This window comes from Ammospiza nelsoni, chromosome 4 (assembly GCF_027579445.1).
Source record: "Ammospiza nelsoni isolate bAmmNel1 chromosome 4, bAmmNel1.pri, whole genome shotgun sequence".
In the NCBI taxonomy this organism is placed as follows: domain Eukaryota; kingdom Metazoa; phylum Chordata; class Aves; order Passeriformes; family Passerellidae; genus Ammospiza; species Ammospiza nelsoni.
The window spans coordinates 19,059,829-19,087,706 of NC_080636.1; the positions used below are offsets into that span (position 1 = coordinate 19,059,829).

Below are 27,878 nucleotides of genomic sequence, written 5' to 3' on the forward strand. Positions count from 1 at the left end.
TATTGTGAGAAAGAAAAGAGGAGAGTTCAGGATGCAGTAGGTGAGTTTTGGAGCTAAGTCTTTATATTCAGTTAAGGACTGAATGGTAACTGCATGCTCTGCTGTCCTTTGGGCTTGCAAAACCACAAGTTGGCCCTCAAGAGAAAAAAACAGAGACCCACTGAGTCACCAGTAACATTTGTTGCATTGCTTTGGATTCGTCTTGAGGCACCTCCCTTCCCTTCCAGCTCTGCAGTAAAGCATCATTTCCACCAGACAGAGGTGATTCAGAACCCATGAAATGCTCATATTTCCAAGTCATGGAGAACTGTTACTGAATGAGTTATCATTTAAACAGCTTTTAGTTCCACATTTGAATTCAGAATGAATTCAAATTCTAGTGAAAGGTGTTCAACAAGGTGTCATTGAGCCAAGAAACTCTACTCACTGTTCCCAAGAGGAACACACCCAATACTTGTTGTGAGTCTCATTTTTGTTCCTAACCCTACTATCTGCATCACTCTCTTTTTTTTGGAATAATGAGTTTTGGGGGGGAAAGTATCCCATACTACACCTATGTTTGTCTGAGACAAATAATTTCATCTGTTATATTTTGGCTACAAGACATCAGATAGCAAAAAATGCCTTTCAGATTTTTATATTTATTTTTAATCCTAAATGAACGAGATGCAGACTGATAAGCTAATTATGTAAGATTCTGTGAATTCATTTTATATGCCAAATTCTCTACAATTAAGCTAGCTGTGTTTACCTGTTGATATTCATCCTGTTTTCTTATATTGTTTGCAGTCTCCAAGTGTGACTACAGAGATAATAACAGGAATCCAACAGAACTATGAAATAGTCTGTAGTCCAACACTAGCAACAACAGTGCCTCACAGACTATTTTGTATTTACTACTTTGTAATTTGAAACATTTTTCCCAAAGTCTTCCTTGTAACTGTCATTGTAAATAACAAAAATATTCACCTTACCTACACACAGTGCTCTTGTTTCCTTCAGATCCATGTTTCAGGCCAAACACTTTTCACTTTTATTAGTCTGTTTCCTTAAAGGGCAAGTTTATCAAAACACTGACATTTTTCATATTTTAGATAGTGCACTATAAAACCATTTAGGTAAAGTTTACCTTTTCAAAGTGTGGAAAAATGTACACTACAGCAAAATCACAAGACATGCCACATCTTTAGCTATGATGTATACCTTTCTTTTTGTCATGGGTGAGACTGCTGCTGCTTGGAAAATCCAGGCCTGGACCAACTCTGCCCCTATAACAGAGGGAACACAAAACACTAACTCACTGAGTGTCATGGGGGATTCTGGCTGCTGACTACTGCGTTCAAGAGGTCCTTAATTAGAACACAGTATGGTGATTCCAACCCTACAGCCTGAGGCAGCTCAGTGAATTGTGCCTACCTAATCCTAGCTCACAGGATCCCATCAGAAGGCTTGAGGTGGTACCTTGCAGGACCACATGAGTTTTATCCCTTGTGTGAATAAGAGGGAAAGGGGAACTGCAGGAAGAAGTCAAGGCTGGATGTGTCATATCCAGCAAGTAAGACTTCCAAAGTTTGGTATAGGCTCTGGGTGACCTATGTCAGACATCCTTTTTCTGAAGTCAGCTTAACTTTTTTGAAAGCCAGGTCAACCCGTACTTGGATTAATTAATTTTAAAGTTACGTCGAGTAAAAGTTGTGATTACCTTGGAGCAAAAGTGAGTATTTTCTTGATAAAGATGGCATGCATGGGCAAGATTTACTCTGCATGTTATAAAGACTGTAGAGGTTGAGAGCTCAACAGATGCACTCTTCCACCTGATAGTCTTCCTGAATATGTGTAATAGTAGATTAAAACCCTCAAACCTCAAATATTAAGGCTTTGGCAACACTTCCAACTACTATTTTAGAGAAGCTGCCAAATCTTTTGTTGAAGCAAATAACGGTGTGGAGCCCAGCAGATCCCCTTTGGCAGCTGGAAAGTGTCTCGTGCAATGTGCAATGATGCCTTGCAGAGCGACTGCCTACAAGCACCGTGGTTCAGCTACTTGTGTCTCTGCTCTAACACCGGCAAAGAGGGATTTGTGCCCAAGACGGTGTTTAATATTACAGCTGAGACCAACCAAGAGAGGCCAAATTTGATTATCTTTCGGTGGCAGTGGCGACAAACGCCCTTATTACTGCTGACATTAAAGACAAGCAAGAGGGAAGGCAAAGCGGTTGCCGGCTCCCTGCCCCTGTGCCCACAGAGATCACAACCGCTCAGATGTAACAGATTCGCCTTTGTTTATGCCACGTCGGACACCCACAGCCGCTGGTGTCCTCACGCCGGGCTCTCCCCGTTCGGGGCGGTGATTTACCAGCAGGCGGGCGGGGAGGCTCAGCCCCGCAGCGCCCAGCTGAGGGGAGCCGGCCCTCCCCGCTCCGTCCGTCCCGCCCGGGGTGGAGCCTGGGCAACTGCCGGTGCTGCTGGGGGCGGCGGGCCCGTCCCTCATATAACCCTGCAGCGCTGCCGCCGCCTTCCCAGCGCTTCCCGCTCCGCCTGCCCTCGGCGCTCCGTGCCATGGCTCGGCGCCTCAGTCCGGCCAGCTGAGTCCTGGGAGCCGCCGCGTCCTGCGGGGACCGAGCCGGCCGTGACTCCGCGGCCCTGTCTCCGGCCTGCTGCCCTCCTCCGTCCCGCTCGGCCCGCAGAAGCGCTGCCCGGGGCAGACGGCACCGTCCTGCCCGAGTGTGCATAAAGCCCGCCTTTCCCTTCCCTCGCCGCGATCGCACCTTCCCGCCTCCTGCCCTGGGGCTGGCCGGGCTCGCACCCCGCGCTCCGCCGCCGCTGTCCCCGCCGAGGATGCGGGTGTCGCTGCTGAGCCCGCTGCTCCTGCTGTCCCTCAGCGCCGGCCCGCACGCCGCGGAGCTCCAGCACGGCCGCGCCAAGTGCCCGGCCCGCTGCGATGTCTCCACGTGCCCCAGCCCCAGCTGCCCCAGCGGGTACGTGCCCGACCGCTGCGGCTGCTGCCTCATCTGCGCCGCGGGCGAGGGGGACTCCTGCGGCCGCAAGGAGGACCCGCCCTGCGGGGACAGCCTCGACTGCCGCTACCCCATGGGCAAGCGCTTCGCTAAGGGCGTCTGCCAGTGCAAGCTCAGCGCCCAGGTGTGCGGCAGCGACGGCCGGACCTACGACAACATCTGCCAGCTGAAGGCGGTGAGCCGCAAGGCGCTGCAGCACGGGCTGCCCGGCATCGCCCAGGTCCAGAAGGGAGCCTGTGAATCGGGTAGGAGCATGGTGGGACCTGCCGCGGGGCGCGGGGTGGGACACCTGGGTAAAGAAAGTCACGATTTTTAGTGGCCTGGGAAGACTGGGTGGATGTAGGTACTCTAAAAACCTCCAGGGATGTGGAAACTAATGACACCTGTGGCATCCGGAATGGATGCTCAGGTGCTTTCTGACCAGCAGAACTGCCGGATGCTCAGGGTGGGCTGGGGTTTGGGAAGGGTTCCCTCAAACCAGCAGCACGGCTGTGGATGATGCCTCGCAGCGCTCCCGGGACAAGAGGCGGGCGCGCTCGCCAGGTGGGAGCGAGGTGGGTGGAGGTGGCTCGGCTGTCAGGCCAGGGCAGCGAGCGGCACAAACCTTTCTGGAGGCAGGGCAGCGAGCGGCAGAAACCTTTCTGGAGGCAGGGCAGCAGCGCCAGCCCGCTCCCGTGCGGCCGGTGCCACCTGCGCTCGCCGCGCCGGCTGCGGTGGCGGCAGTGCTGTTGGGTGGCGGTGTTGGTGCTGGTGGCATCCCCCGTGCCGGCACACAAACAGAGCGGGACCCGGGAACACCTGAGCTCCGGGACCGTCCCTGGGGCATTTTGGGATGTTAGCCAAATTGACCCGACAGGTGAATCAGAAAATGCCTCTCTCTAAAAGCCCATCAGGGCAAGAAAAGCGCTGCATATTAGATAAACCACCTAGAACATAGTCTTTTGTCTGGTTTGTTTTCTTCACCAAAGGGTTTTGTAGTCTTGTAGAGCCCTTGCAAGGAAAAAAGTCTTGTAAGGAAAAAAAAAAAACCCTGAGAAGTTCCTTTATAGTGTAAAATATTGATATTCAGGCTATCAAATGATCTTGTGGTTGTAATAAAGTGTCGAGGCCTTTGCTCAGAGCCTGTGATATGCTATGACACACAACTTCAGGCTTGGTGATTTAACTTTGGAAAGTTTAGTAATCTCTTAAGCTAGTAATTTCCTTTTAATATTAAAATGTGTCTCTTTATGGAAGTGTTAATGCTGGCAGTATCTTTCCACATACTTACTGGTATATTATTTTTTAAAGGCTTTGCTTCTGCTGCATTTCCCATAGAGTTCCTGAAAAGAGAAAAGTGCTATGCTTAATGAAGTTTTAAAACATGCATTAATGTTTTCATTATGTCAGGTAAATCACTAACCATCCTGTTTATTCACAGCAAACTGGCCAAAATGATTGGGAGGGTTCAGAGGGAATAGGGGCACTGTTGTAGCCTTTCTGTGAATAGGGGGCCTTTCATATATATTTTGATCTTTGGAAAGGCTAAGCCAGTTCAGAGTGGGAGGATATTCAAATGATGTTCCTGGAGTTCCTTTCAGAGTATCTTGTCAGAGCCAAGAATTGTTTCAGATGCCAGCCTGAAGCTGCAATGTTCCATCTCTCCAGTATTTTGTAGTTATAAATTGTTTTTGCCTGTGCCTTTTCACATCAGCAAATGTTAACTTTAGTACTCCTAAAACTTAGTTGAAACTGATCCATGTGAAATAATCAAAATGTTTAACCAAAATGAGTGAACTAGCCTGCATCTGAGAGCTTGCTGAGTGCTTGGCATTTGGTATATGTGACATTTTCTTTAAGGAATCCTCCTGAATCTAATGCTAATAGGCTTAGGAATTTAGAGCTGTGAGGCAGAAGAGATTTTTTTTTCAAGCAACTATTTTAGTGTTTATTTTGGCTTTATTTTTTTTTTTGTCTCAGAAAACATCAGCTTAGATGAAGCATCTGGTTTTCAGTTGAGATTTAATTTTTTTTGTTCAGTTCTACAGCTGCACAAACTGAAGCTCAAAGAAACCGAGTGTCTTGCCCAAGGTCAGGTTGAGTTGGTGGTTGAGCCAGGAATAGAACTCAATTATGGGTTTTTTTGTTTGTTTTGGGTTTCTTTTAAACGATAACTTGCAATGGCTGTAATGAGAGGCTTGGAAGAAACTTGACAGTTTAAAATTGTTGTCAAATTTCTTTTTCTCCTGTTCTTGCCTGGCCTCAGATGACTCAGAATTTGAAGGGATAAGCTAGTTATGAAGTAAATGCAGTTTTACTTAACCATCCATATATTAAAACAATCTCAGATAACAGAAGCATCATATAGTATGAATAAGGCGGTATTTAGAACATGCACAGACCTAGAGTGGCTCCTGAAATGTCTGCTCCTCTCCTTTTTCAGCTGCTTGTGTTGATGCTGAGTTGGATTTTGGCTGTGATAAACCCAGACAGACTGAGAAACCTAGCAGTGGTTTCCTGGTGACAGCAGTCTGGTGAATAGGGATACATGAAACAAGGATGCAGGAAGGAAGGGAGGAATGAGGTGGCCAGGGCTCCTAAGTGATAATTGAAAAGTTAACAGAATTTAAAGTGTTTTTGTCCTTGTTGAAGTCCTGGATGAGGTTGAGAGGCACCATGCCAAATTGCAAGTTCTGCACACAGTGTTCTAAACGGGGTGTGCACTGCATGGAGGTCCAGGGGCTCCATTACTGATGCTCTGCAAGGTACCAGTGCCCAGGGGCCTCTCAGAGGTACCAGTGGGAGCAGTCTGCAGAAATCCTGTGCCAATTTAAACTCCCTTCTACAAATACTGGGGGGGGTTTTAAACTTTTTTCAACAGTATATACCTTTATATATGGGAATATATTGTCAAGCTATTTTTTCTGCCTTCTGTCACCTACTGTGATAACAACAAGCTGTTACAAGCTAGCATGTAAGTAATGGGAGAAATACTTTTGGAGGACAACCTCTGTAATCAAATATCTATTCCTATAGAGCCTTGTTTCTCAGGGCAGCAAGTGTAAGTTTAACAATGCCATGTATCAATCAACTAAGATATCAGACATGTCACTGCAAGGATTCACTTGGTCACCTGCCATCGACAGTCAACCTGCTTGTTTCTTGAACAAAGGACTGGTTTTGATCTGTCAGTACAGCTTAGTACAGTTAACTTCCCTTCTTTTGATGTTTACAAATGTCAAAAGATTTGTATTTTCTTACCTAAGACATGGAGGCAATTTTTTTTTTAAATACTGGTGCTCTTTTGTCAATGGAACTAGGAAAATTAAAAGCTTAATGAGAAAACCTTTGAGGATGGACTTGACACTCACCATTTAGTGTACTCTGCACTGTTAACATGAATTCACTCTCAGAAAGGGGTTGTGATGTTGACTCACCCAAGTCAATCAGATCTTTGAAAGATATGAGCCTAAAAGTTCATATTCCTAAGAGAGTGTTTCAAACACAATTAATTCATAAGTCATTGCACACACGTGTTTGGACTGTGCCTGTACATAACCTTGAAGATACAGAGGAACAGCTGAGTGTATGATTATGTGCATTTCTGAGAAGCTGGCCCAGTGAGGGATAGAAGTCTCCTGCTGGTGTTATTGCCATCAAAGCCTTAAAGCTGCCTGCAGCTGTATTTAGGGAAATGTACTGTGAGATATTAGCTGGAAACACAAACTTTGGTCACATTCCTGTGCTGGTTGTTTTCCTTATGCCTGAGTTGCTTTGAGTTACTGCAGGTGAGGATGGACAGCGTACAGGAGTTGGTATACAATTCAGAATAGAGCACTTGACTGCTTTGTAAAGGATGAGTAACAGCAAAAGGCTGTTCTTGTTGTATCTCCTCATGAGGGTCACTTGGAAAGGAGGGATACCAAGCATCCAAAGTCAGTGTGGAGTCTGTGCTAGAAAGCCTGTGCCAGTCTGTCTCTGTCTGGCCCTTGTGATTGCTACATTGCACAAGAAAGCCACTTTGGTGTTGGTTCACCAAATTGTTTTCATCTGTGCACGGTAGACATCCATTGTATAAACAAGTTGCCTGAACCATAATGTGGCATTAAACTCACCAAGGCTTTATGGTCAGTGCACAGCTATGCAACTTGATCTTAATGCTGAATTCATCAGAAAAGCTGCCCATGAACCTATGCTTCCAGCAGATGTTTCTGGTTTTTAAGCAGAGACATTATAATCTTTTATTTGTCTTTCATTTCTTTCCATGAAAGCACAGTAGGGACAGTGTTTATCCCTGGTGATCAGATCTGCCAGGTTGCAGTCCTCCCTTAGACATAATAATTTGCTGAATGCACAGATCTTTTCTGAAGCTGGTTTTAAAAGGGGGATGGAGAAACAACCTTAAAAGAATGAGTTTTCCAGGCTCACATATTCTTAATGAATATAAAATTGTGGATTTTAATACAATGTATTGTCTTTAAGAAAGCAGTGAATGTGATTTGATTTAATTCTACAGGGACTAAGTTGGCAGATATTCAGAAATCTTCAGTCTTTTGCAAATGTAAATTGGTCTGGTTTTATTGTCTTCAGTGGGATTATAATGATTATTTCTGCTGAATTTTTTTCCAGTTCTCTTCATACTAAGTTAACTCTACAGATTTGTTGGCATTGTTCCTGGTTCCAGCAGTCTTAATGAGATTGGAGTCTATTGTCTCTGCAAGAAAGTAAATAACCCACTATTAAATGGACCCATAGCCTGTAGATAACACCACTATCCAGGAAAAATCTTAGACTGATAATAAGACTACTCCTACCTGAAAGGCACTCAGCTTTAGTCATTTAAATTCAGTGTAGTTGGAGCCCATAAAATTGGAAGCATAAGGTCACATTTTAGAAAATATGCTGAAAATCTTTAGCTCCATGCACTTAAATTGAAATATGAATTTTAAGTGTTCTGCAAGGGGAGCTGGAGACCTGAAGATCTAATCACTTAGATGAAATGATAGGCTAAAAGTTCAGGGCTGCTGAAAATCTGGTTGATTTGTGGCTATGGAGCAGATTGGGGAAATCTAGTTTTTTTTGACTAAGAAATGCATAGACAGCTAAGGACTCATACAGCAAAACATTAGTTTTATTTCAAATGCAACCTGGATGCAGCACCTTTGAAATCTTGGTTATGCAACACGTGGCTAATTGGATTAAATTATGTTTTTTTGCCAAGATAAATTAGATTTTGTTAGTGTGAGATGATTCTGAACACTCAGTAATAACATGGAAAATAATTGAGAGACCTTTGAAAAACTATGTGGCAAATCTCAGAGGGTCAATGGGTCAAAATCCACAAAGGTTCTGTGGGCTCAGAGCTGTTACATGCTCAGGGCAGCAGAGATCTGAGGCTCTGTGGGGCTCTACAAGGCAGCAGAAATATGGAGGGGGGAGATACATACTTAACTTTCTCTTTTAGTAAGGACAGTAGCAGCAGCTGGTGTCTACCAGCTAGTGCACATTAAAGGATAGATTCTTCACTGTATATAGACATTATACAACGTACTCAGTGCTGGATGTTGCTTCCTTCTTCAGTTTCCCAGGCTTCAGTTCCTCCCTTTTGGAGTATATTGAGGATTTATGATGAAAACCATCAGTTTAATAACTATGCACTAAAATGCTGTTAATAATGACCAACACTTCAGTTCCCTTAAATAGTGCTGAGTTAATGCAAGTGTGCAGTTATACCTTCCACGTCTGTAGCTTGAGTTCCTGGCACATCATATATAATGTGTTTAAAGGTTCTCATCACTGCCAGCTTGCAGAAAATTATTCAAGAAAGATCAGCTTTGTAAGTCAGTTTTCACCAGTGTTTGGTCCCCACCAGACAAGAGAAAAACTAGCTCATCTCTGATCAGACCAGATCTTCAGACATTCCTTTCATACAAAGCCTGAGTGTCTGTTATTCCTGATCCTCCTTTGTTTCAGATTTCTCTTTAATATTGGTGCAGATTTCAATTTTATTTCAGGTTTGAGCGTTCTTGTCTTCTAACCCCAGCAGGGAGGTTCTGGGCTTCTGCTCAGACAGAGAAATGTTTTTACTGTTGTATGAAAAGAAGATAAACATTGTTTCAGTTTTAGTCTCCTCTCTGTATTGCTGCATTTTATTTTCCTCACCTTTTTTTCATGTTGCATTCACTACCTCTTTCAGATGCTTTCTCTCTGCCTCCCCCAAATCCTAGCTGGAAAGCCACTGGCACCCATGATGTTTGCCTGGTGGCTAGTCAGGAGTGAGGTTTTTGAACAAGCATCTTCCTGTGCTTGTGGCCATGTACAGTGCTGCATCCATTTGGCCTGGGCAGAACAGTTGAGCACTTAGAAGATGCAAATGGATTTAGTTGGCCTGATTCACACAGAGCTGTGCTGATTTACACCAACTGAAAGACTGCATTCATCCCTAGTTTTTCCCCAGTTCTGTGCAGTTCATCAGCCGCCTTTCACTGATGCGTGGTCATGTCTATTAGGGTAAATGTGATGGCAATGTTGTATCCTGTCAGTGAGCACTTGCTGTGTAGGCAAGTGTTCAAAGTCTTGTCAGTAGACTTCAAAGGATATAATGCATAATCAGGCAAGCTGCTTGGGAACTGAAGGTAAAATAACTCTTCAGTGGCCTTGTAAGCAAAATAAATACCAGTATATTGTGCTTACATTTGACTGTCCTCTGTGATTCCTGTTTGCTGTGTCTCTTTTAAACTAAGCACTAAAACAAGAACATTCAATTGGCTGGAGGGATTCTTCAGAGTGTATGAGAATGTACATAGAAATAATAGACTGATCCTATTCCTGCCAAGCTTTTCCTTTTGTTTATTCAGTATCACATAAATCTAACTTGCTACATTTAAGCAGGGTTTCTTTTCATTCAGAACTAAATCCCATGTCCAGTAACAGGATAAAGAACTTGCAGACTTCTGTGAAGAAATTCCTAATCTTCTTGGCCTGTTTTTTTTTTTCAACTCATTTGCTCCCTTTGGTAGATCCCATAGTTAATTTTGAAGCTTCAGGCTGTGAACACAAAAGAATGCTATTTGAGTGTGGGAATACATCCCCTACATATGCTTTACATGTGTGGTGATATGGCTCTGTGTATCAGGGACTGCAGAGAACATGACATTTAGCACAAGCAGTGCTATTCCTTTGGGGTGTTGTGGTGCTAGAAGCCAGGGTGCTGTGGGCTTTGCCCCCACCTCTTTAAGATCTTAACTTCACACTATTTTATTCACTCTTAATGAATGCTGTGTATAGTGCTGTTTAATGTAGTACCATACTGGCTTTTGTCAGACATTCTAGTAGTCTATTGCTAGGCCCTGCTGCATATGACAGCTTTAAATGTGAATTTGCAAAAAGTTTTAGGTGCAAAGGTTGTAATTTAAGTCAAGTTCTAATGTGTCTACTTTAAAAAAAATAGAACTTAAGTTCGAATTGTGACTCCCAAGTTCTGCAGCTGTGGTACTCAGCACTTGTCAGACCACATCTGGAATACTGCATCCAGTTTTGGATCTCTCAGTACACAGGAAAGGCATGCACAAACTGGAGTGAGTTCAGAAGGTCATGAGGGTGGTTGGAGGAAACTGGACGTATCTCCTGTGAGGAGAAACTGAGGGTACTGGGCTTGTTCAGCCTTGGGAAGAGAAAGCTTCAAGGGGAGCTGAGAGCAGCCTCCCTGTGTGCCAGATCCATACAGAGGTGCATAATGGGAGGATGAGAGACAAGGGGCATGAGTTGGAACATGAGCTCAAGAAGTTCAGTCTTGATGTAAGAAAAACCTAGACATCATGAGGGACAGTGAAGCAGTGGGAAAAGTTTCCCAGAAAGTTTCTGGACTGTCCATCCTTGGAGTTTTGCAAGTCCCAACTCTGTTTCCCTTTGCAGGTGATGCAGCTTTGAGCAGGAGGTAGAACTAGATACCTCCTAAGGTCCTTTCCAGCCTGACCTATCTTATGACCCTGTGTGTCTTGGATAATAAGTAGTTGTCTGCAGAAAAATGCTCAAGACAGAGCTTATAGATGTCCAAAGAAAAGAATGTAGAGCTAAGTGGTGCTGATGTTTAATTTTCTCAGGATCACACAGAATGCTATGTAAGTTTTGAACTATCTTAATGACTTTGATTCCCTTTCCAGTACTGTTTGGAAACTGTTCTGGTAGGACAAACAGATCAAATCAAGTCAGGTTCATCTTGCCTACTTAATAAAAAAGTATTGTCTTATTAACATATCCAATTCTTTCTGCTAGTATAGGTCACCTACAGTCGAGCAGCCCAAGATACAAATTCAACTTCATCGCTGATGTGGTGGAAAAGATTGCACCTGCAGTTGTGCACATTGAACTTTTCCTCAGGTAACACTTTCAATTCTTTTAGTTACATTGTTTAACGAAGATCTACACTACAGTGTAGTAATTTTCCTTTTGAATTTGAGGTTCAAAAAAATATTCTAAAACATTACAGCAGACCCATTTCTCCAGAGAACCACACATTTGTGGTTTTTGTTCCTGTTCAGTAGATCTATTCTAATGGGTTTACAATAATATGCAATATATACTATCCACCCTAAAATAAGTATATCTCATCTTTGGAGGTATCTTCAGCCTTCACTAAAATGTTCTGCTTTTTGGACTGTATTTGTTATCTCAGTTTAAATACATACATATATATATGCACACACATTTATACATATAAATATGTATATATATATATATATATATATATATATATATATATATATATTTATATGTATATATATATATTTCCAGACACTAAGCTGGAAAAAAATGGCTTGTTGTTACTTTTTCAACTTTGAATGAGAGGTGATTTTATTTGGGCAAGAAGAGCATTAAGAGGTAGAATGTCAAGGAGATGTAGCCTATCTAAACACAGAAATGGCTCCTGACAGGAAAGAAATGTACTAAATTTCTTGACCTGCACATCACCAATATTCAGGATGCTGAAGCTGGACCTGAGGTGGCAAGATCAACACTGAGTGTCAAAACAACCTGGGAGGTTTAAATAAGTCCTCAGAACAGCCTGCTGTCAGAACAAATTACTGCAAATATTGCATGAACTCCATTATGTGAATACCTTTCTTTCTAGAGTCCTCTCAATTTCCACAGATATAAGTATTTCTTTGAGAATTTTTGTAGGCTTTTTTTTTCTTTGTAGGCTTTATCTTGATTTTACAAAATCAAGATAATCAAGTATATCAGGAGACACAGTTTTATGCACATGGTGATTGGTCCTTTGAGAGGATGTTACAGCTGAAGATCCTTAAGATCTTTGCATATGTAGTTAAGATTGTTTCTTCTTTCCCTACAAGTAAATGTTTGCCTAGCAGCTTGCTGGGTGCTAATTTTGATACTACTTTTTTTCCTGGGATTGGCTCCAGTTGTTTACTGCTAAATAGTCCAGGACTTTCAAATAATATCCTAACCAGGAACCATGTCTGGGAAGAAAGACTTTGTGGGCCTTTTCTTGTCTTTTACTATGCAGACACTTTATATTCCCCAACATGAGGTCATTACAGCAGTTGTTCACAGAGAAAATTTGTAATGCCTTGAACAGTTGTAAACTCTTTTACCGGTCTGTTTTGCAGCACATGTTGCTTCCCACCAAGCTTTACCCATTGTTAGTGTTTTCCATTTTTTCTTTCACATTCCTAGTAATTTTGGTTTCGAGACATGCTTTTTCCTGTCTGCACTTGGGCTTCATGATCTCCTTAAACCTCATCTCTTCCTTTATGCCTCTGTCCAGCTGCAAGGTTCCTTTCCTTCTTCCCCTTTTCCCATTAGATGATCAGTTAATTTTTTAGCTTTATTTCCCCCTTTCAGTATGTAATCAGTAACCAGTGGGATCAGATGGGCTCCTTCTCCTTCATTTTTTGTCACCTACCCTCTGTGCAATGAAGTTCATAAAGACAGAATTGGAAATCAAAGGAAAAGGATCCTGCTAATTGTCTGTAAACCTCAGTTCCTGTCTCCCTGACTGACTAAAACCAGTCACAATTTTCAGGAAGGGATCCTTTCTTTGTAATTTTTGAAAAAAAAAATTGATTCTCAGAGTGAAAGGTGGTGACGTCTAATATAATCTTAAGTTGATTTTCCTTATGACGCAAAATTGCTTGCTTTTTGTACAGGCACCCTCTCTTTGGTCGAAATGTCCCCCTTTCCAGTGGATCTGGGTTTATTATGTCTGATTCTGGTTTAATTGTGACCAATGCCCACGTGGTGTCAAGCACAAATGCAATATCAGGGAGACAACAACTGAAGGTACAGCTCCAGAATGGAGATACCTATGAAGCAACCATCAAAGACATTGACAAGAAATCTGATATTGCAACAATAAAGATTCACCCTAAGGTGAGTGACATAAACAGGAGAATGCCTTAATTTGGGCTGTTTCAGTTAGTACAAAGTGATTGACTAGAATATATGTTTAAGGATTCCTTAGAAAGATCTGTGGAGAACAATGTACTGAAATACAGGCCTGGGAATTTTTCATATCTTGAAATTAAATTACTTTGTCTTCTGTGTTAGGAACTGTAAAAAAATGAAGAAAAAAATTCCACTCATTTAATATGTGGCAACATCATGCTATCTTTCCTAAATACCCAGGCTAATGTTTTTTAAGCTTTGTGTCAGTATGCATGGACTGCAAGGTGGGCATAATGCATAGAGAGTGGTAGTCAACAGTTAGTCAGTGGTTGGTGTTTGTGCTGTTTCTAAGAGGATGCAACAATCTGCTGGAAAACAGGGAAATTTTGATGCCCTTCTTTTCTCAGTGAAATTACAAGGGACTGGACGTAGCTGTTTGTTTTTGAAAATGGTTTAAAACAGCATAAGTTTTGGGTATAGGATAGTGAGTGGCTCTTCCATTAATGTAATGGAAAGTCTTTGTTCCTAATTTTTGCTGGTTTTTAATCTTTCCAATCAGAATATTTTCAAGTATGAACTAATGCTTATTTCTTTCTCTCTCTGTTTACTTAAGAAAAAACTACCAGTATTATTACTGGGACACTCAGCTGATCTGAGGCCAGGAGAATTTGTGGTGGCAATTGGGAGCCCATTTGCCCTACAGAACACTGTGACCACAGGCATTGTGAGCACGGCTCAGCGAGACGGCAAAGAGCTGGGCCTGCGGGACTCGGACATGGATTACATCCAGACAGATGCCATCATTAATGTAAGCACCAGGTGTGGGATGAGCTCCACCTCACAGGCTGTCCCCACTGTGCAGCATGGAAGTGCCTGCTCTGAGACATGAATCCAGCAGCTTTGTTTAACATCAGTGAAACTCTTCTTTTTCAAAACTCTGTGCAGTGTCTGTAAGGTGTGTTCAGGCAGTGTTGTGAAGGGAAGGATAAGTAAAAGTTCTCCCTCTGAGGTTGTCTGTGAGGATGCTGCATAAGTCAGATGCTTTGAATTCTGTAAATCTCATGCAGCAACATGGTTGTATCAACCAGCAGTAAATTAAAACATTTCTCTCTCTGCCTGCTGAGTTCCTCAAGTCAAGGAAGCTGTAGAATAGAGCCAAAATTTCTTTCATCTCCATCCTTTAGAAGCAGATAGACTAGTTAAATTGAGAGTATGTGCTTCAGTTTAATGACAGGACACCCAGGTAAGAACATAAGGAGAGGACTGGGGCTTTTTGTTGCTGTTCTTGTTTTCCCTTTGCACACCATGTAATCAAAACAAGAATCGAGGTGGAAAATAGCAAAGTTTGAGGTATGGTTTGGAGCTAAGGGTCCTAGCATTGCATCTTATATATAAATACATTAATGTTCCTTCAGAGCATCTTGGAGTGATCCAAAGAGCTTAAGTGAAGTGCTTGGGTATGTGTTTAGCTTATACTGCTTCTAAAATGAGCATTGCACACATATCTGAGGTGGAAAATGGCCTGAAATTTTATACCTTAAATCTGTTACACATTGAAAGGAAAATATTTTCAGGATTTGTTTGTTGGACTTTAATGTCAAATTTGTCATAACAAGAAATAATAGTGTTTTACACACACAGAGTGCTTCACAAATCATTATTGTCACAGACTTGTTAAAAGAAATCGTGTAGGGAGGAAAAAAGAGGAGAATTATTTTTTGTGCTAAGATATGACATAAAAGTGAGCTTTTTCAAAAAGCTTTTGTGTGACCCAGGAGCTGAACCTCTCTTAGACCTTTAGTTGGAATTACTCTCTTCAGCTATGCAAGGAGAATAAGGAAAACTTAGGCAAGATGGGTTACTTGGGAGCGCACACTGAACTGGTGGTGGAGACAGAATTGGAACATGGGATTCTTGACTTCTTGCCTGTACTCATTTTTCAAGCTCAGACTCCTTCCTTGTGTATGGATTTAGACATTTGCTGCCTTCCAAAGCTAATGAGCAGGTTTAGGCAAGGATAGCAGAGTGTGTCAGATAATGCTGGACCAAAGAATGGTAGCAGATGAGGTGAGGAAAATGACACTAAGTTTGAATTGCTTTGCCATCTGGGACTGCAAAACATGAAGATGGTCCCTGGCATAAGGATGCTTTGTGCTTAGCTAATGCACTCGTTTTCTCCTGAGAATGGGAGGAGTTTGAGAGTTTGGTCTGTTCAGAGCATTCCTGTGGCTCAGCCAAGACTTTCCTGCAGGAATGTGCGTGCAGCTGCCTTTTGAGAAATGCTGGGACAGCAGTAACATAGGGCAGGAGAAAACAGGGCCATAAGGTTCTAAATGGGGCTGTATTGCATGTCCTGAAGGTCTTTCACATCCTTCAAGCAGAAGACAAGTGGATGAAAGACTATGTGCTAAGCAAGGCTGAAAAATCATTATTTTGGTTTCTTTGTGCCAGTCAGACATAAAAATCACATGTGCAGCCTCTGGTGACTGGAGAGATACAATATAAGGAACTTATCTAATTGTTCAATTTGAACTTTGAAGCTGTTTGATAAATTTTAATGTCTATTTTATTCTCCTAAGAATCTATAAGGTTTGCCCAGTGCTATCTAAGTGTAAACAGTTTGTGTCTCACTTCTCTGTCATACATTTAGCTTTTGTTTCTTTTGAGTGGTAAGTTGCTGCTTTTGGCTGTTTGCTGTTCTTTGGCTGGAAACCTACTCTAAAACTCTGGCCTCAGTAAAAAACAAATTGTTGAGCCAGCTTGAAGATGGACAAGCAACTTCCCCAACTCTCATTTCCTGTGGTCCTGTTGCATGTTTCTTTTAAGGGCCATTAGGTATTAGGTAATTTTGGGCTGGCCAGAGCTGCTCTATGCCTTCCCTAGAGAGGCATATGTGTCTGTGGTTACTAAATCAATGCTTATGTAGTAGCTACCTCATAGCAATATGCTGTGATTAAATATGCAAACCACTGTATTCTGCTCCAGTGGAGAATGAGAGACTGACAGTATTACAAACCAAAGTGATGAGTGAAACAAAAATTGTAGAAGCACTTCACTGAAGTATAACTTTAAATAACAATTAATTATTTCAAAATGTTGTTCTGACAGGCTTTGGAAGAATCAAAATACTAGTTTTAACTATTCAATGTCTTAAACTCAGCATCTGTCTATTTGGAGTGGCTCCTAACTTAATTCCTGCTTCTGAAAAAAACCAAACAACTATAATCATGAGAGGGGTGGAGGGGTAGGATAAGACCTACTTTTAATCTTCTGTGATCAATGTGTCTGTCAGTACTGCCTAAGAAATGACCTCCTCTCTTTCATTTACTTACAAAACCAGTACTGTTTGTAATGAAATTGCATTTCCAATAGTGAAGTATTAATTTATTGTTCCCTTATGTCATTTTTACAGTATGGCAACTCTGGAGGACCTCTAGTTAATCTGGTAAGTCCATGTGACTTGGTTTGGTTGGTTGGTTTTGTTTCAAGAGCTAGTTTCAAGTTAGTGGGAGAATGTTCTTTTGGAAAGATTCATGGATCATTCCAGCTTCCATTCACTTAGCTAATGGTAGGCAGATAGCCTGTAGCTAATGCAGAATATGCAAATTTGGTCTCAGTTCACACACCATAGGAGAATATTTCCCCATTGAGCAACAATTTCCCCAGAAAAATTTACCTAGCAGTGAGGAATATTGGATCTGGAGGGAGCAGTTACGCTTGTTAGTTCACACTGTGAAACCTGGGATGCACAGCAGAGATGGAACCTGGCTACCCCACACAACTCTTTCAAAATAGATTGCTTTAAATCAGCACTGGTGTTGTGGGGCAGTGGTTGTAGTGGTAGTAGTGACTCCCCTGCCCACTTGGCAGAGGAAATGTCTTGCTGAGTGTTGGGATGGACCTTGGATGAACACGCTGTACTGTAATCTCTCTGGCCATCACGGTTAAATGTGAAATGGATCATGAATCAAAGCCCAGATCCTCCCTTATAAGTAGCGTTTATTTCTTGAGTGATTACAACACTCTAGAATTTCTTACACCAGCTTTTAACATAAAATGCTAGGCAGGGAGCTGAATCCTGTACTTAGGAACAAATTTAATTGGGTGTTGTCTCTCAACAGGACGGTGAAGTGATTGGGATTAACACCTTGAAGGTCACAGCTGGAATTTCTTTTGCAATTCCTTCAGACCGTATCACTCAGTTTCTCACAGAGTCACATGACAAACAGAGTAAAGGTAAGGTCTGCAAGAAACAGTGACATCTTCCAATTATTATCCTGATCCAGGTGAAGTGCCAAAAGACATGGGTGTGGGATCCTATTACTGAAAGGAGCAGCATCCTTCTCCATTATAGGACATCACAGACTGGGAAATAGAAAACAATCTCACAGAAGTGGGAGAGACTTTTTATTATTCACACCCCCAAAGAGCAGACTGTGTATAAATATGGGAAATAGGGCCTCTGAGAATAGTGAGGACACGGATGAATCATCACTGTCTCAACTGATCTTGAGAACAGATGATCACTTGTTTAAGGAGTTTTTGTCTTTTTGTTTCTTGTCCAAGCAAAAAATTAAGGTATATTGTAGAAAATAAGGTAAAAACCTTTTAAAGCATCTACAGGTGGGAAGTAGTCCATAGAAGCTGACCTGTATTTTATCATGGTCATGTATGTCAGTGCTATATAATCACATATTGTGACAGATTCTCAGGCCCTGGTGGAAGAAAGGCTGTTACTAATTTGTGAAGAAATACGTGGGAAGATAGGAGAGAGGCAGAAAGAAAGGCCTCTGCACTGGACAGCATATAAATCTAAATATATTGGCAATGACAACTGCAGTACTTTAGACTTTTTTTACATGCCTGCACCATATCTGTCACCCTGTTCTAGATGTCATACTATAGGCTACACAGCCAAATCTGATCTAGTAATGCTGCATCCAGGCCAAACCTTCCTTACTCTTTCTCTTGCCAATTTATCTGTCCACACCCTACTACTAATCTTTTATCATGAATGTTGGCTGCTGCTGCTTCTTCTCTTGAATCTTTTTGTTATTAATCTTGTCTTCTCCTGAGTTCATCCAGTTCTGATGCCAGGGTTGTCTCCCTAAACCACTGTCTTCTCAGATCAATGTTATTTTGGAAACTTCCCTTAGTCAGTGGTTTTAAAGTGATGCATCTGCTTGTATGAGAGCATCACAAACCTGATGGATCCCCTCATCTGTGTTTTGCTGAATTCCACAAATCATATTGTTTTCACTCTTGATTTGAGGTGAGGGGGAGGAGTAGTTGAAGAAAAGTTGTTAATATATGCTGAGAAGTGCATTTCAAAGTAGCTGACATAATTTTGTTTCAGTCAACATGTCAAAAAAACTTGTGTATTCACCCTGGTTACTAACTTATCGTTGGTTTCTAAAACAAGCAGGTGTCTCATTATTGATGTTACTCTTTAGAACCAAAGTGCTTGTCATAGTCCAGGGAGGAGCAATGACTCAGCCTGCAGGCCTGGCTTAGAGGCATGAACTCAGGCTTTGTGCAGAGCTCACCATCTCCTGGTAACGGGCTGGAAATTCAGTGAAGGTCAGAGATGTCACCACTGAAATCAGTCACCTTGCTCCTTCAGGCACCTTTACCTCCGCAGCTAAGGACTCAGAGACAGCTTTAGCCATGGAGGAAAAAACTGTGAAAGATTCAAGTTTATACCATGATTGTAGCATACAGATTTTTATTTTTAATCATGTCACATGATTCCCTAATCAAAAAGATTTATACTTTCTTTTAGTGTCAATGTGACTGTCACTGCTCCAAAAATCCTGGGGCACAGGAAATTTTGTTACTTATTTTTCCAATTTTTTTGCTTTTGCTTCTCTAAAGTACATCTTATAATTTTGCTATAGCAGAGAAGTCATTTACAGCCCTTAATGCATAAAGAAAGTTTCTAGGAGATATTTTCACCACATATTTGGGACTTAGTTTTCATTTTTTAGGCTTTTAGTAATAGTTCTCCGATTTATTGTATAGTTGCTATTTTTTGGCATAATGAATTTATGTAAGCAGAATTTTAGGAATGTTTTTATGATGTTTTCTTCCAGTTATGTTTCAGTAGTTTCAGTGGGATCCTCCCTTATGGTAATATTAGGTCATAGAAAGACATTTATGGGTATTACCATTTTGCTCTTAATATCATATTGCCTGAAGATGATAACATTCCCTTAGGATATCACTCTTTCCAAATTTATTCTGACATAGTAGATACTCAGTTGTTTAATAAGCTGGACGTTAGTCTTTCAAATCTCAGTTGATCAGGTAACTGTTTTATATAGAAGGCATATATTTTTTGAAGTCTTATGTATTATATATAACTTCAAATATCTGATCTATTGAAGAACAGGAGTGGAGAGTGGGGGAAAATTAGAGGATGTAATTTGAATGAAGAATTTGCACAGGTTATGTTTTCTGTACATTCTATATTACCTAATGCATTCTTAATGTACAATAGCACCTAATGTATTTTTGACCTAAGATTTGTCACAACCTTCACAGAGATGTTTGTCTCTTGAATGGTCTGAAAGCCTTTGCTAATTTTGGGGTTACCAGTAATAAGGTTAATGTCCTTTTATAGTTAGGAAGTCTTAAATTGCTACATAAAGTTAAGTGTCTCCATCTGTATCTCAGTTTCAACCAGCTGTGTATTCTGTGTTTATGTCTGCAAGTTAACTACATACTTAAGCATTGATTGATTTTATTTTTTAAATTTTTTTTAGGAATTTCTCCATTTTGGTCTTAGCTCTCTCTATTCCTGGTTTAGACTTGAGCAGAACAGTAAAACTAGGAAGTCCTTTAGATGCTTTAAGATGACTTCTGCTTAAGAAGTCAGTTAGTCAACAATTTGAGAAAAATAAAGATAAAATCCATCCTAAAGGTCAGCTTAACCTCTAAAAGTGTCAGCAGAAAAGTGAATAAACTTTGTTTCAGATGGGCAAGGGGAAATGGGGCAGTTCTGCATTGGCCACACCAAACAGCTCGTTTACATGAATCCTCATTTTACATCCCCAGGACCTTGTATTAGTTGTGTTGAATCAATATTCTTACCTTTGTGTTTGAATGATTATTATCCATAATAATTACCACAAAACATGAGGGTTGCTTAGGAGCCTTGCTGAGTGTAGATTCAGACCGCTGTTAAATTCAGCCATGCAATTTATATGAAAGGGACTCTGCACAGAGTCCAGCATTATAGGCTTGAGCTGTTTGCATGTTTTCTAGTAGGCAGCAGAATACCTTTCTTAAATGCTTTCAGGGCTGTTCATGTAATCTGCAAATTGAGCTAGGTGAAAAAGGAATTATCAGAAAAGTAGAAGCTGGCACTTAAGTAAGAAGTGAAGGGTTAGTCCTGATGATATCCTGGCCCCACTGAAATCAGCTGCATTGAGTATAATTTTGCACCACAGTTACTCAAGCCCATAGAAGTTTGACATAGAAGTTTGAGTACATGACCCCTTAATTTGGATTTATCAGTTCTTTTTGCTACAGTTTATAAGTCGTAAGCATTTCTGCCTTCAGTTGGTGTTTATCTGTCTGGCTTTTATCTCTATTATTGCAAGCATCAATAAATAAAGTTTAACAATAAGGCAAGTGCTTTCCTGACTGTGAAACAGAAATTTCTGGGAATAGTGAACTGCATCTAGATACTTGGGGTCAGCTGCTTGTGACTTTCTATTATTACTAAGGAGATTTAAGTTTAGTCTTGTGGTTGAGGTTGGTTTGCTTGGCTTTGTACCCCTGGAATCAGTGTTTAATCTGGTCTGGTGTTTACAAAAATGAGATTTGAGTCTTTCTCTTCTAAGCTGTGCTCCAGCTTTAGGCCACAATGGTTTCACATTTGCTAAACCTGATTCTTCTAACATATGTTAACTACTGGAGGGACTGCACCCTTGTGATGACATCACTTTATTCCAGTTCTCCTAATTATTTTTTCTTTTCTTTCATGATTGCACAAATTGCCAGAATGACAGGTTTTGAGACTTTCTATTCACAGAGCAGATGTAATATGACAATGGTAGTTCCAGGTGCCACACACTGTTCTGCCGATGTGACTTCGCCCCAACATCACCATGCTTACACTTTGGGAATGATAAAACATTCCTGGTTGTCTGTGCCTGTTCAGTCTCTGCTGATACTTCAAATACAGACAATCATATTCCCACTAATCATTGTTGAAAACTTTGGTTTTTGGTGTTTGAATTGGGTTCAATTCAGTGGAATGGACTTCTATGAAACAAAAGGACTGAATTTTTTACTTGTATTCTGACACACAAAATGTCTGGAGAGGAGAAAGAGAGGAGTGTATACTCTGCTGCTAAAGTAACCTGTGGCTCATAGTTTTTAGTTTTACTTTATGAAATAGCCTGCTACTCCTATAGTATGAATTGCTGTTTGCAGTATGACAAACCTACTGCAGAGAGAGGCCTGAAGGCCTTTTTGAACTTCAGTGCGTGAACAGAAGTGAAGTAATACTTTGACCTGCCCAAAGTTGAAGGTAGAATTAGAATTTTGGTTAGGAGTAAGTCTGTAGTTGCAAGATTGTTTTTTTTTTTTCCCAAAAGCTTTATGTTTACATATGTCTTTAGCCACTAGAGAAATAATTCCTTTTATCACTAGTGTCATTTCTCCTGTGGTTTTTCATTCTTGCAGTTCTGTTTCTTCCAAGTCAATTTCTTTTGTCTCTTCTTTCATTTTCATTTTTCATCATGTAAACATTCTTAACTCAGGCTCCAGAATATCTTCATGTTTTTGCAAATTTCTGCCTCACAGGCAATGACCAGCATCAAATTTTTTAATGCAAAGAGAAAAGTGTCATCACAGATGCTGTCACTGAACGGAATTTCATAATTTAACTGTATACATTGCACGGACAAGGGAATTGTTTTTAGAGGGGAGAGTTATCATGTCTGAATATTTTTAAAAAGTGAAAAATTACATTTCTGCCATGGAAAGTGGAAGAGTGCCATGAGCTAGTTCATGGTCATGCCCAAAGCTCTTCAGACTTCGAATCTGAGCAATTGAACTTCTTGACATTCTTACTATAGCTGATTTTGATGTTGCTAGTTTTACTTTAAAATGGAGGAGAGCCCAGCATTTCAGGGCAAAGTAGGGATGACAGTTATGGATGCCAGATTTTTCAGAGTGTAGTAAATCCAATGTTTAGTAGTCAACATTTTCAGTGACCCCAGTGGGAATATTACCCCAGTGTAATATTCAGAACCAAGTCTTTTACTTGGGAGTGTTTTTCTTGGAAAGAATGAGAGCTAGAGAAGACTGTGTGCATCTCCTTTTTCCTCATTTGAGAAGCTGGAGAAACTCAAAGATCTTGTGAAGTCATTGTGCTGGAACAAGTAAGGGAAATATTGTTTCATGGCGGATGTGACTGAGTACTGCAGCACTCACTTCAGGAAGTCATCAAACTGCATTTTTTTCATAAGCCAGCTGTGCAATATCTTGGCTTAGTAAAAGCCAACTTCAGAAATGTGTTGTTCTTCCTAAAGGAGTGATTTCTCACCATTTAAAATTCCACAGAATCCTGGCAAATCATAGAATTATAGAATAGTTTTGAGTGGAAGGGACCGTTAAATGTCACCTAGTCCAACTCCTCTGCAGTGATCAGGGACACCTTTCATTGCATCCAACCTGACCTTGAGCGTTGGCAGCTGGGGCATCTACCACTTCTCTGGGCAGCATTTTCCAACGGGCTACAACCCTCATAATAAAAAATTCTTCCTGATACCTACTGCCAATCTACCCTCTTTTAGTTTGAAGCCATTTCCTTTTGTCCTGTCTTATAAGCTCTCTTTAAATACTGAAAGACCTCATTAAGGTGTCCCTGGAACCTTCTCTTCTCTAGGATGGACAACCCCCACTCTGTCAGCCCATCTTCATAGCAGAGGTGCTCCAGCCCTCTGAGTATTTTTGTAACCATTTTGGCAAAGGTCTACATGTTTTGGGATTTTTTTAAACTTGATTTTTATTCTTTGGGGTATAAATAACAAGCCATTTGCACTATAATGAGTGTGAACTTTTTGATTGTCCTTTCTCTGAAAATTGGAAATTTAGATTTGTTAAGATTTCATTTCTACATTTTAATGAAACCATCATATGATGAAATGGTCTTGACCAGTTTCAGATTAAATGCTAGTTGGTTATTAAATTTTCTATTTACTGAATTTATGTGATACTAAATCACAGTAATTTATTGGAGGAAAAACTCTTAGAGAGTGTAAATGAGCTTTCTCTCTTAGTCTTAGTTGCAGGGAGAGGGATTGTCATTCTGTACACCAAAGCTAATAAAAAAACCCCACTTTATACAGATGTGTGTGATTTTGTTTAGTTTTGTTAAAATCTGATAAATTCCATTTTAATTTTCAGGTATTTTGGGTCATCAGAGCAGTTATTTTTGTCAGTGTTTACCTAAATTTCTTAAATATCCTCTGTGTTCCTTTTAGATGGGAAGAAACGTTTCATTGGCATCAGAATGCTGACAATAACACCTGCGTAAGTACCTTAGAGAGGTAATGGTTTGTTCATGCACACAAGATGTGGCCAGCAGTGCTTCAGAAATGCATTCATCTTTCTCTACAAATCCCCAGAGATCCCAAAGTGGGCGTTGGCTTCTAGGAAATCTGCAGGCATTTAAATTATATAGGTGAAATCTATGATCTGAGACCTGAAAATTCTCTAAATACTGATTTTAGTTCTTGACAAGGACATCTGGAGTTACACCAAGTTATAGGTGGGATTTAAGCAAAATGGTGCTTTCAGGTGACTCTGAGTGCCAATGGCAGATCAGCTGATGGAGGGTGTTTTATCAGTGCCAGTGGAGGCCATATGGTGTGAGGTTTGGTGTCTAACCATTAACTAAAAAGAGCTGCTAAAGTGCCAGACTAAAGCTTTGTGTCTCTGTGTTAAAAAGCCAGAAATGGACACCCTCCTCTGGGTCTTTACTCCCTTTTCCCTGTTACATTGCTTTGTGTCTTGCTGTTACCCAGATAGATTCTTGGATAATAAATGAGGGCTCTTGTGCTGATGTTCTTTCCCAGCAGTAGGCATGTTTCCAATGTGGCAGTAGACTGCAAAATTAAACAGGACAATTTCCAGCTGGGGTTGTAGTAAAGCCATCTTTTTTTCTTGAGTTATTCTCCTGCAATCCTCCCTGAAGGGTGAGATCCTCAGCTGGAACGAATCAGTGTAATGGCATTAACATCACTGATGGAGAGACACTCAGGATGTTTCTCTGCATAATTGTGAACACGATGTGAGATTTTACTGCTTTTGGAACATCTAAGGAAGCCATGTAAGGTGTCTGCAGGCCTGTTTTCAGAAAAAGACCACTTCCTTTGTTGTGTTTGCTTTAGTTATTCAATTGTTAGCTTCCTCAGTACTAAATCAAATAAAGGGAAGCTATGTAGCGATTTTGGCTTTGTTTTCCTTCTTTGGGACCCCAGTTTTTCATGGCAGACAGCCCAGTGATCCATCCTTGGTTTAAAAGCTTTCTTTCCAGAAATGGGTTTTAACCTACATTGTACACAGACCTGAAATGATGTCACCGTCTTTGAAATGAGGGGATGTTTGTAGAGGCTCTGTTTTGCAGGAGGTTCCTGTCTTCTTTCTTTAGAAAGTGATCCACAAAAATTGCTGATGACAACTTGAGGAAACTGAAGTTTCCATCTCTGATCTGTCTTCTCTCTGGAGTTATCAAAAACTCAATTGGTCTAGATAAACACAAATTAAGAATGAGTAGCAAAATAATAGAAACAAAAAAAGTTAGCAAATGTCTGACCTGTCACCAGCAATGAGTGTTTGGGCAGAAAAACCTTTTGTCCCTGAGAGTGTTTCTGTTCTTGTCCTCATGAACAAGGCCCTCTGTGCTACTGCTACAAAGAGCCAAAGTCAGATTCTTGCAGGTACAAGACCATTAAGTTTAGCATGCTTTGCACAGATAAGGAGTTTTGCCTCTCTTAAAATCTATGTAATTTGTTTTAATCCAAGTTCAAATCCCCTACATTTTCATCACAAAACAACAGGCAAATGAATAATTAAGTCGTTTACTTTTTGTCACAAAAATTCTTAATAAATAAGAATATTTATATTCTGTATAACTTTGTTCTTCTTTTAGCTTGGTGGAGGAACTGAAGCACAGTAATGCTGATTTTCCTGATGTCAGAAGTGGAATTTATGTACACGAAGTTGTTCCAAACTCACCTTCTCATAGGTAGGTAGAGCACATTATTTTCTTCACCACAAATAAACCTCCAAAGGGATACTAGAAGGTAATATTTCTTTTTATATTCAAGTATTTCCTCATACCAGGCTTGGTTTGTATTTTAAACAATTAAAAATTGTGCTTTTATGTTTAAAATATTTGTACTAAGATTCTGTTCACCTCTACAAAAATGAAGCATTTCAGAACTATTTAAATCATGGAATTGTTTAAGTTGGAAATGATCTTTATGATCATCAAGTCAAACCATGAACCCAGAACTGCCAAGGCCACTAGTAAACTGTCCTGCACTGTAAATGCCACTTCTACATCTTTTAAATTCCTCCAGGGATGATGGCACCACCCCTTTGCTGGGGAACCTCTTGCAGTGTTTGAAAACCCTTTCTTTGAAGGAATTTTTCCTATTATTCAATCTAAACTTCCCGTTGGACAACTTAAGGTTATTTCTTCTTGTCCTGTCACTTGTTACTTGGTAAAAGAGACTGCCACCATCTCACTACAACCTTTGATGACATTATGAAACACAGTGTGCAAATAAAAAGAACATCCCAAATACAATGAAAACTAATTTGAGGAGTTTTGTGAAGTACGTTGAATATTAATGAACAGAAACTTGGATTAAGTTTAAGCAGGGAACAGAATAGTGTTCATGTAAGGCACTGTCAGAACTGTTATCTGAGACAGTGCTTAATCTTAAAGGAAGAGGCTGTTTGACAGAACAGTTGCAAAGTAAAGAAAATATTTCTTAAAATTATTTTAGGAAGATGAAAACCAAAGTAATAAAAGCAACTATTCAGGATTACATTTGAGTGGCAAGAGAGAAATAATTTACCAGTACTTTAGCTGGTGTCCCTGTCTTGAAATTTTGAGATTTTAATTTTCCATTCTTGAAATACATATCGGTGGCCTAAAAGCATGGTCTTGCAAATGGACTGAGTAAAGTGAATCAGTAACAGATAAAGGCCTTTTTTTCTTTTTCTCATTTGCTGTAGGTTTGTAGAAGACATCAGAAAATTCTTTTTGTTGTTTAAGAAAAAATCCTCAGTGAAATAACCTGAGCCTTGTTTTGCATTTAGCAAGTGCCACCTGTTATTTCACAATCAGGAGGCTGAAATTTCCCTTCAGTGGAGACTAAAATGAATAAAAATTTATTTCCTTTTCAAAAGAGGGGGTGAATAGCCTTTGTACTTTTCCTCTGCATCGAATGCATCCTTAGTGCCTTTTTCTTGCCTTTGCAGAGGAGGGATCCAGGATGGAGATATTATTGTGAAAGTCAATGGGCGTCCTTTGGTGACTTCCAGCGACCTGCAGGAGGCTGTGATGAATGAATCACCTCTACTACTTGAAGTCCGAAGAGGAAATGATGACTTGCTATTTAACATTGAGCCTGAAGTTGTCATGTAAATAGAATTGAGGGAGCTCTCACCATAAGTAAACTCACTTATTCTGGAACACTAGATACCTCCTTTACAGCTACAGTAATTATACTTCCTGTTGACTAATGACAAGGTGGACTAACTTAATTGCCTGAGCCATTTCTGTACATAGTAGCTAGAATGACTTCAAAGATGCCATTTATAGAAGATTTAAATTTAAAAAAAACTTAAGTACTGTGTTCTGGGGAGGAGGAGAAAAACTGATTTTGTGTAGCTTGTAGGAATGGGTCCCACTTCCTGTAGCTGCAGGGCAGATTCAGTTCTGCACATGGAAAGATCCAAATACTACTGGAAGTGAGGAAGTATATAAAAGAGAGAATTATTCTCAAACCACAATCATGGCTGCAGCAGAACCCAGGTTATTGCAATGCAAAATTGAGCTTTTTTTTCCTTTTATGTAACTTTTCAATGTGAACCTATTATTGGCAAAGCTTGTTCTTAGTGCTTCTCTGCTCCATGTCAATGCAGGTAGATGAAATCTGTAAATATTGAAAGGAACAAAAATGGTGTCAGGCTATAGAGTGTTACACCTAGGTCATGCGATTTTTGGAATATAGTAAATGATTCTTATAGAATTAATGCCTTATATATAAATCAAAACGATGTGCTGAACAAAGTTAAGTTTGAGAAAGTGCACAATTTAAGAATTTGATACAAACCTGTTTTGCATTTTTACTGGTAAGCTTTGCTGTAAAATTGTTACACTACTTTTGGCTTTGACTGTGTATGTTTCTACTGTAAGGAGATTAAAATTTACACAAATAA

At 40.4% G+C, this 27,878-nt stretch overlaps 1 protein-coding gene across 1 annotated transcript; it reads left to right on the top strand.

Annotated features, from left to right (window-relative positions):
* Window positions 1-2,543: 2,543 nt before the first annotated feature.
* HTRA3 (HtrA serine peptidase 3) lies at window positions 2,544-27,878 on the top strand. The gene is made up of 9 exons (XM_059470957.1): window positions 2,544-3,262; window positions 11,276-11,375; window positions 13,166-13,388; window positions 14,017-14,211; window positions 16,816-16,848; window positions 17,525-17,639; window positions 23,903-23,951; window positions 25,573-25,668; window positions 26,916-27,878. The coding sequence occupies exons 1-9, from the start codon at window positions 2,839-2,841 to the stop codon at window positions 27,079-27,081; spliced, it is 1,401 nt and encodes a 466-aa protein (XP_059326940.1). The 5' UTR covers window positions 2,544-2,838; the 3' UTR covers window positions 27,082-27,878.

Coding starts and splice junctions, on each gene's coding strand:
- HTRA3 (XM_059470957.1), top strand. CDS start 2,839: ATGCGGGTGTCGCTGCTGAGCCCGCTGCTCCTGCTGTCCCTCAGCGCC. Junction 16,849..17,524: donor GAGGACCTCTAGTTAATCTG/GTAAGTCCATGT, acceptor GTCTCTCAACAG/GACGGTGAAGTGATTGGGAT. Junction 17,640..23,902: donor ACATGACAAACAGAGTAAAG/GTAAGGTCTGCA, acceptor TGTTCCTTTTAG/ATGGGAAGAAACGTTTCATT.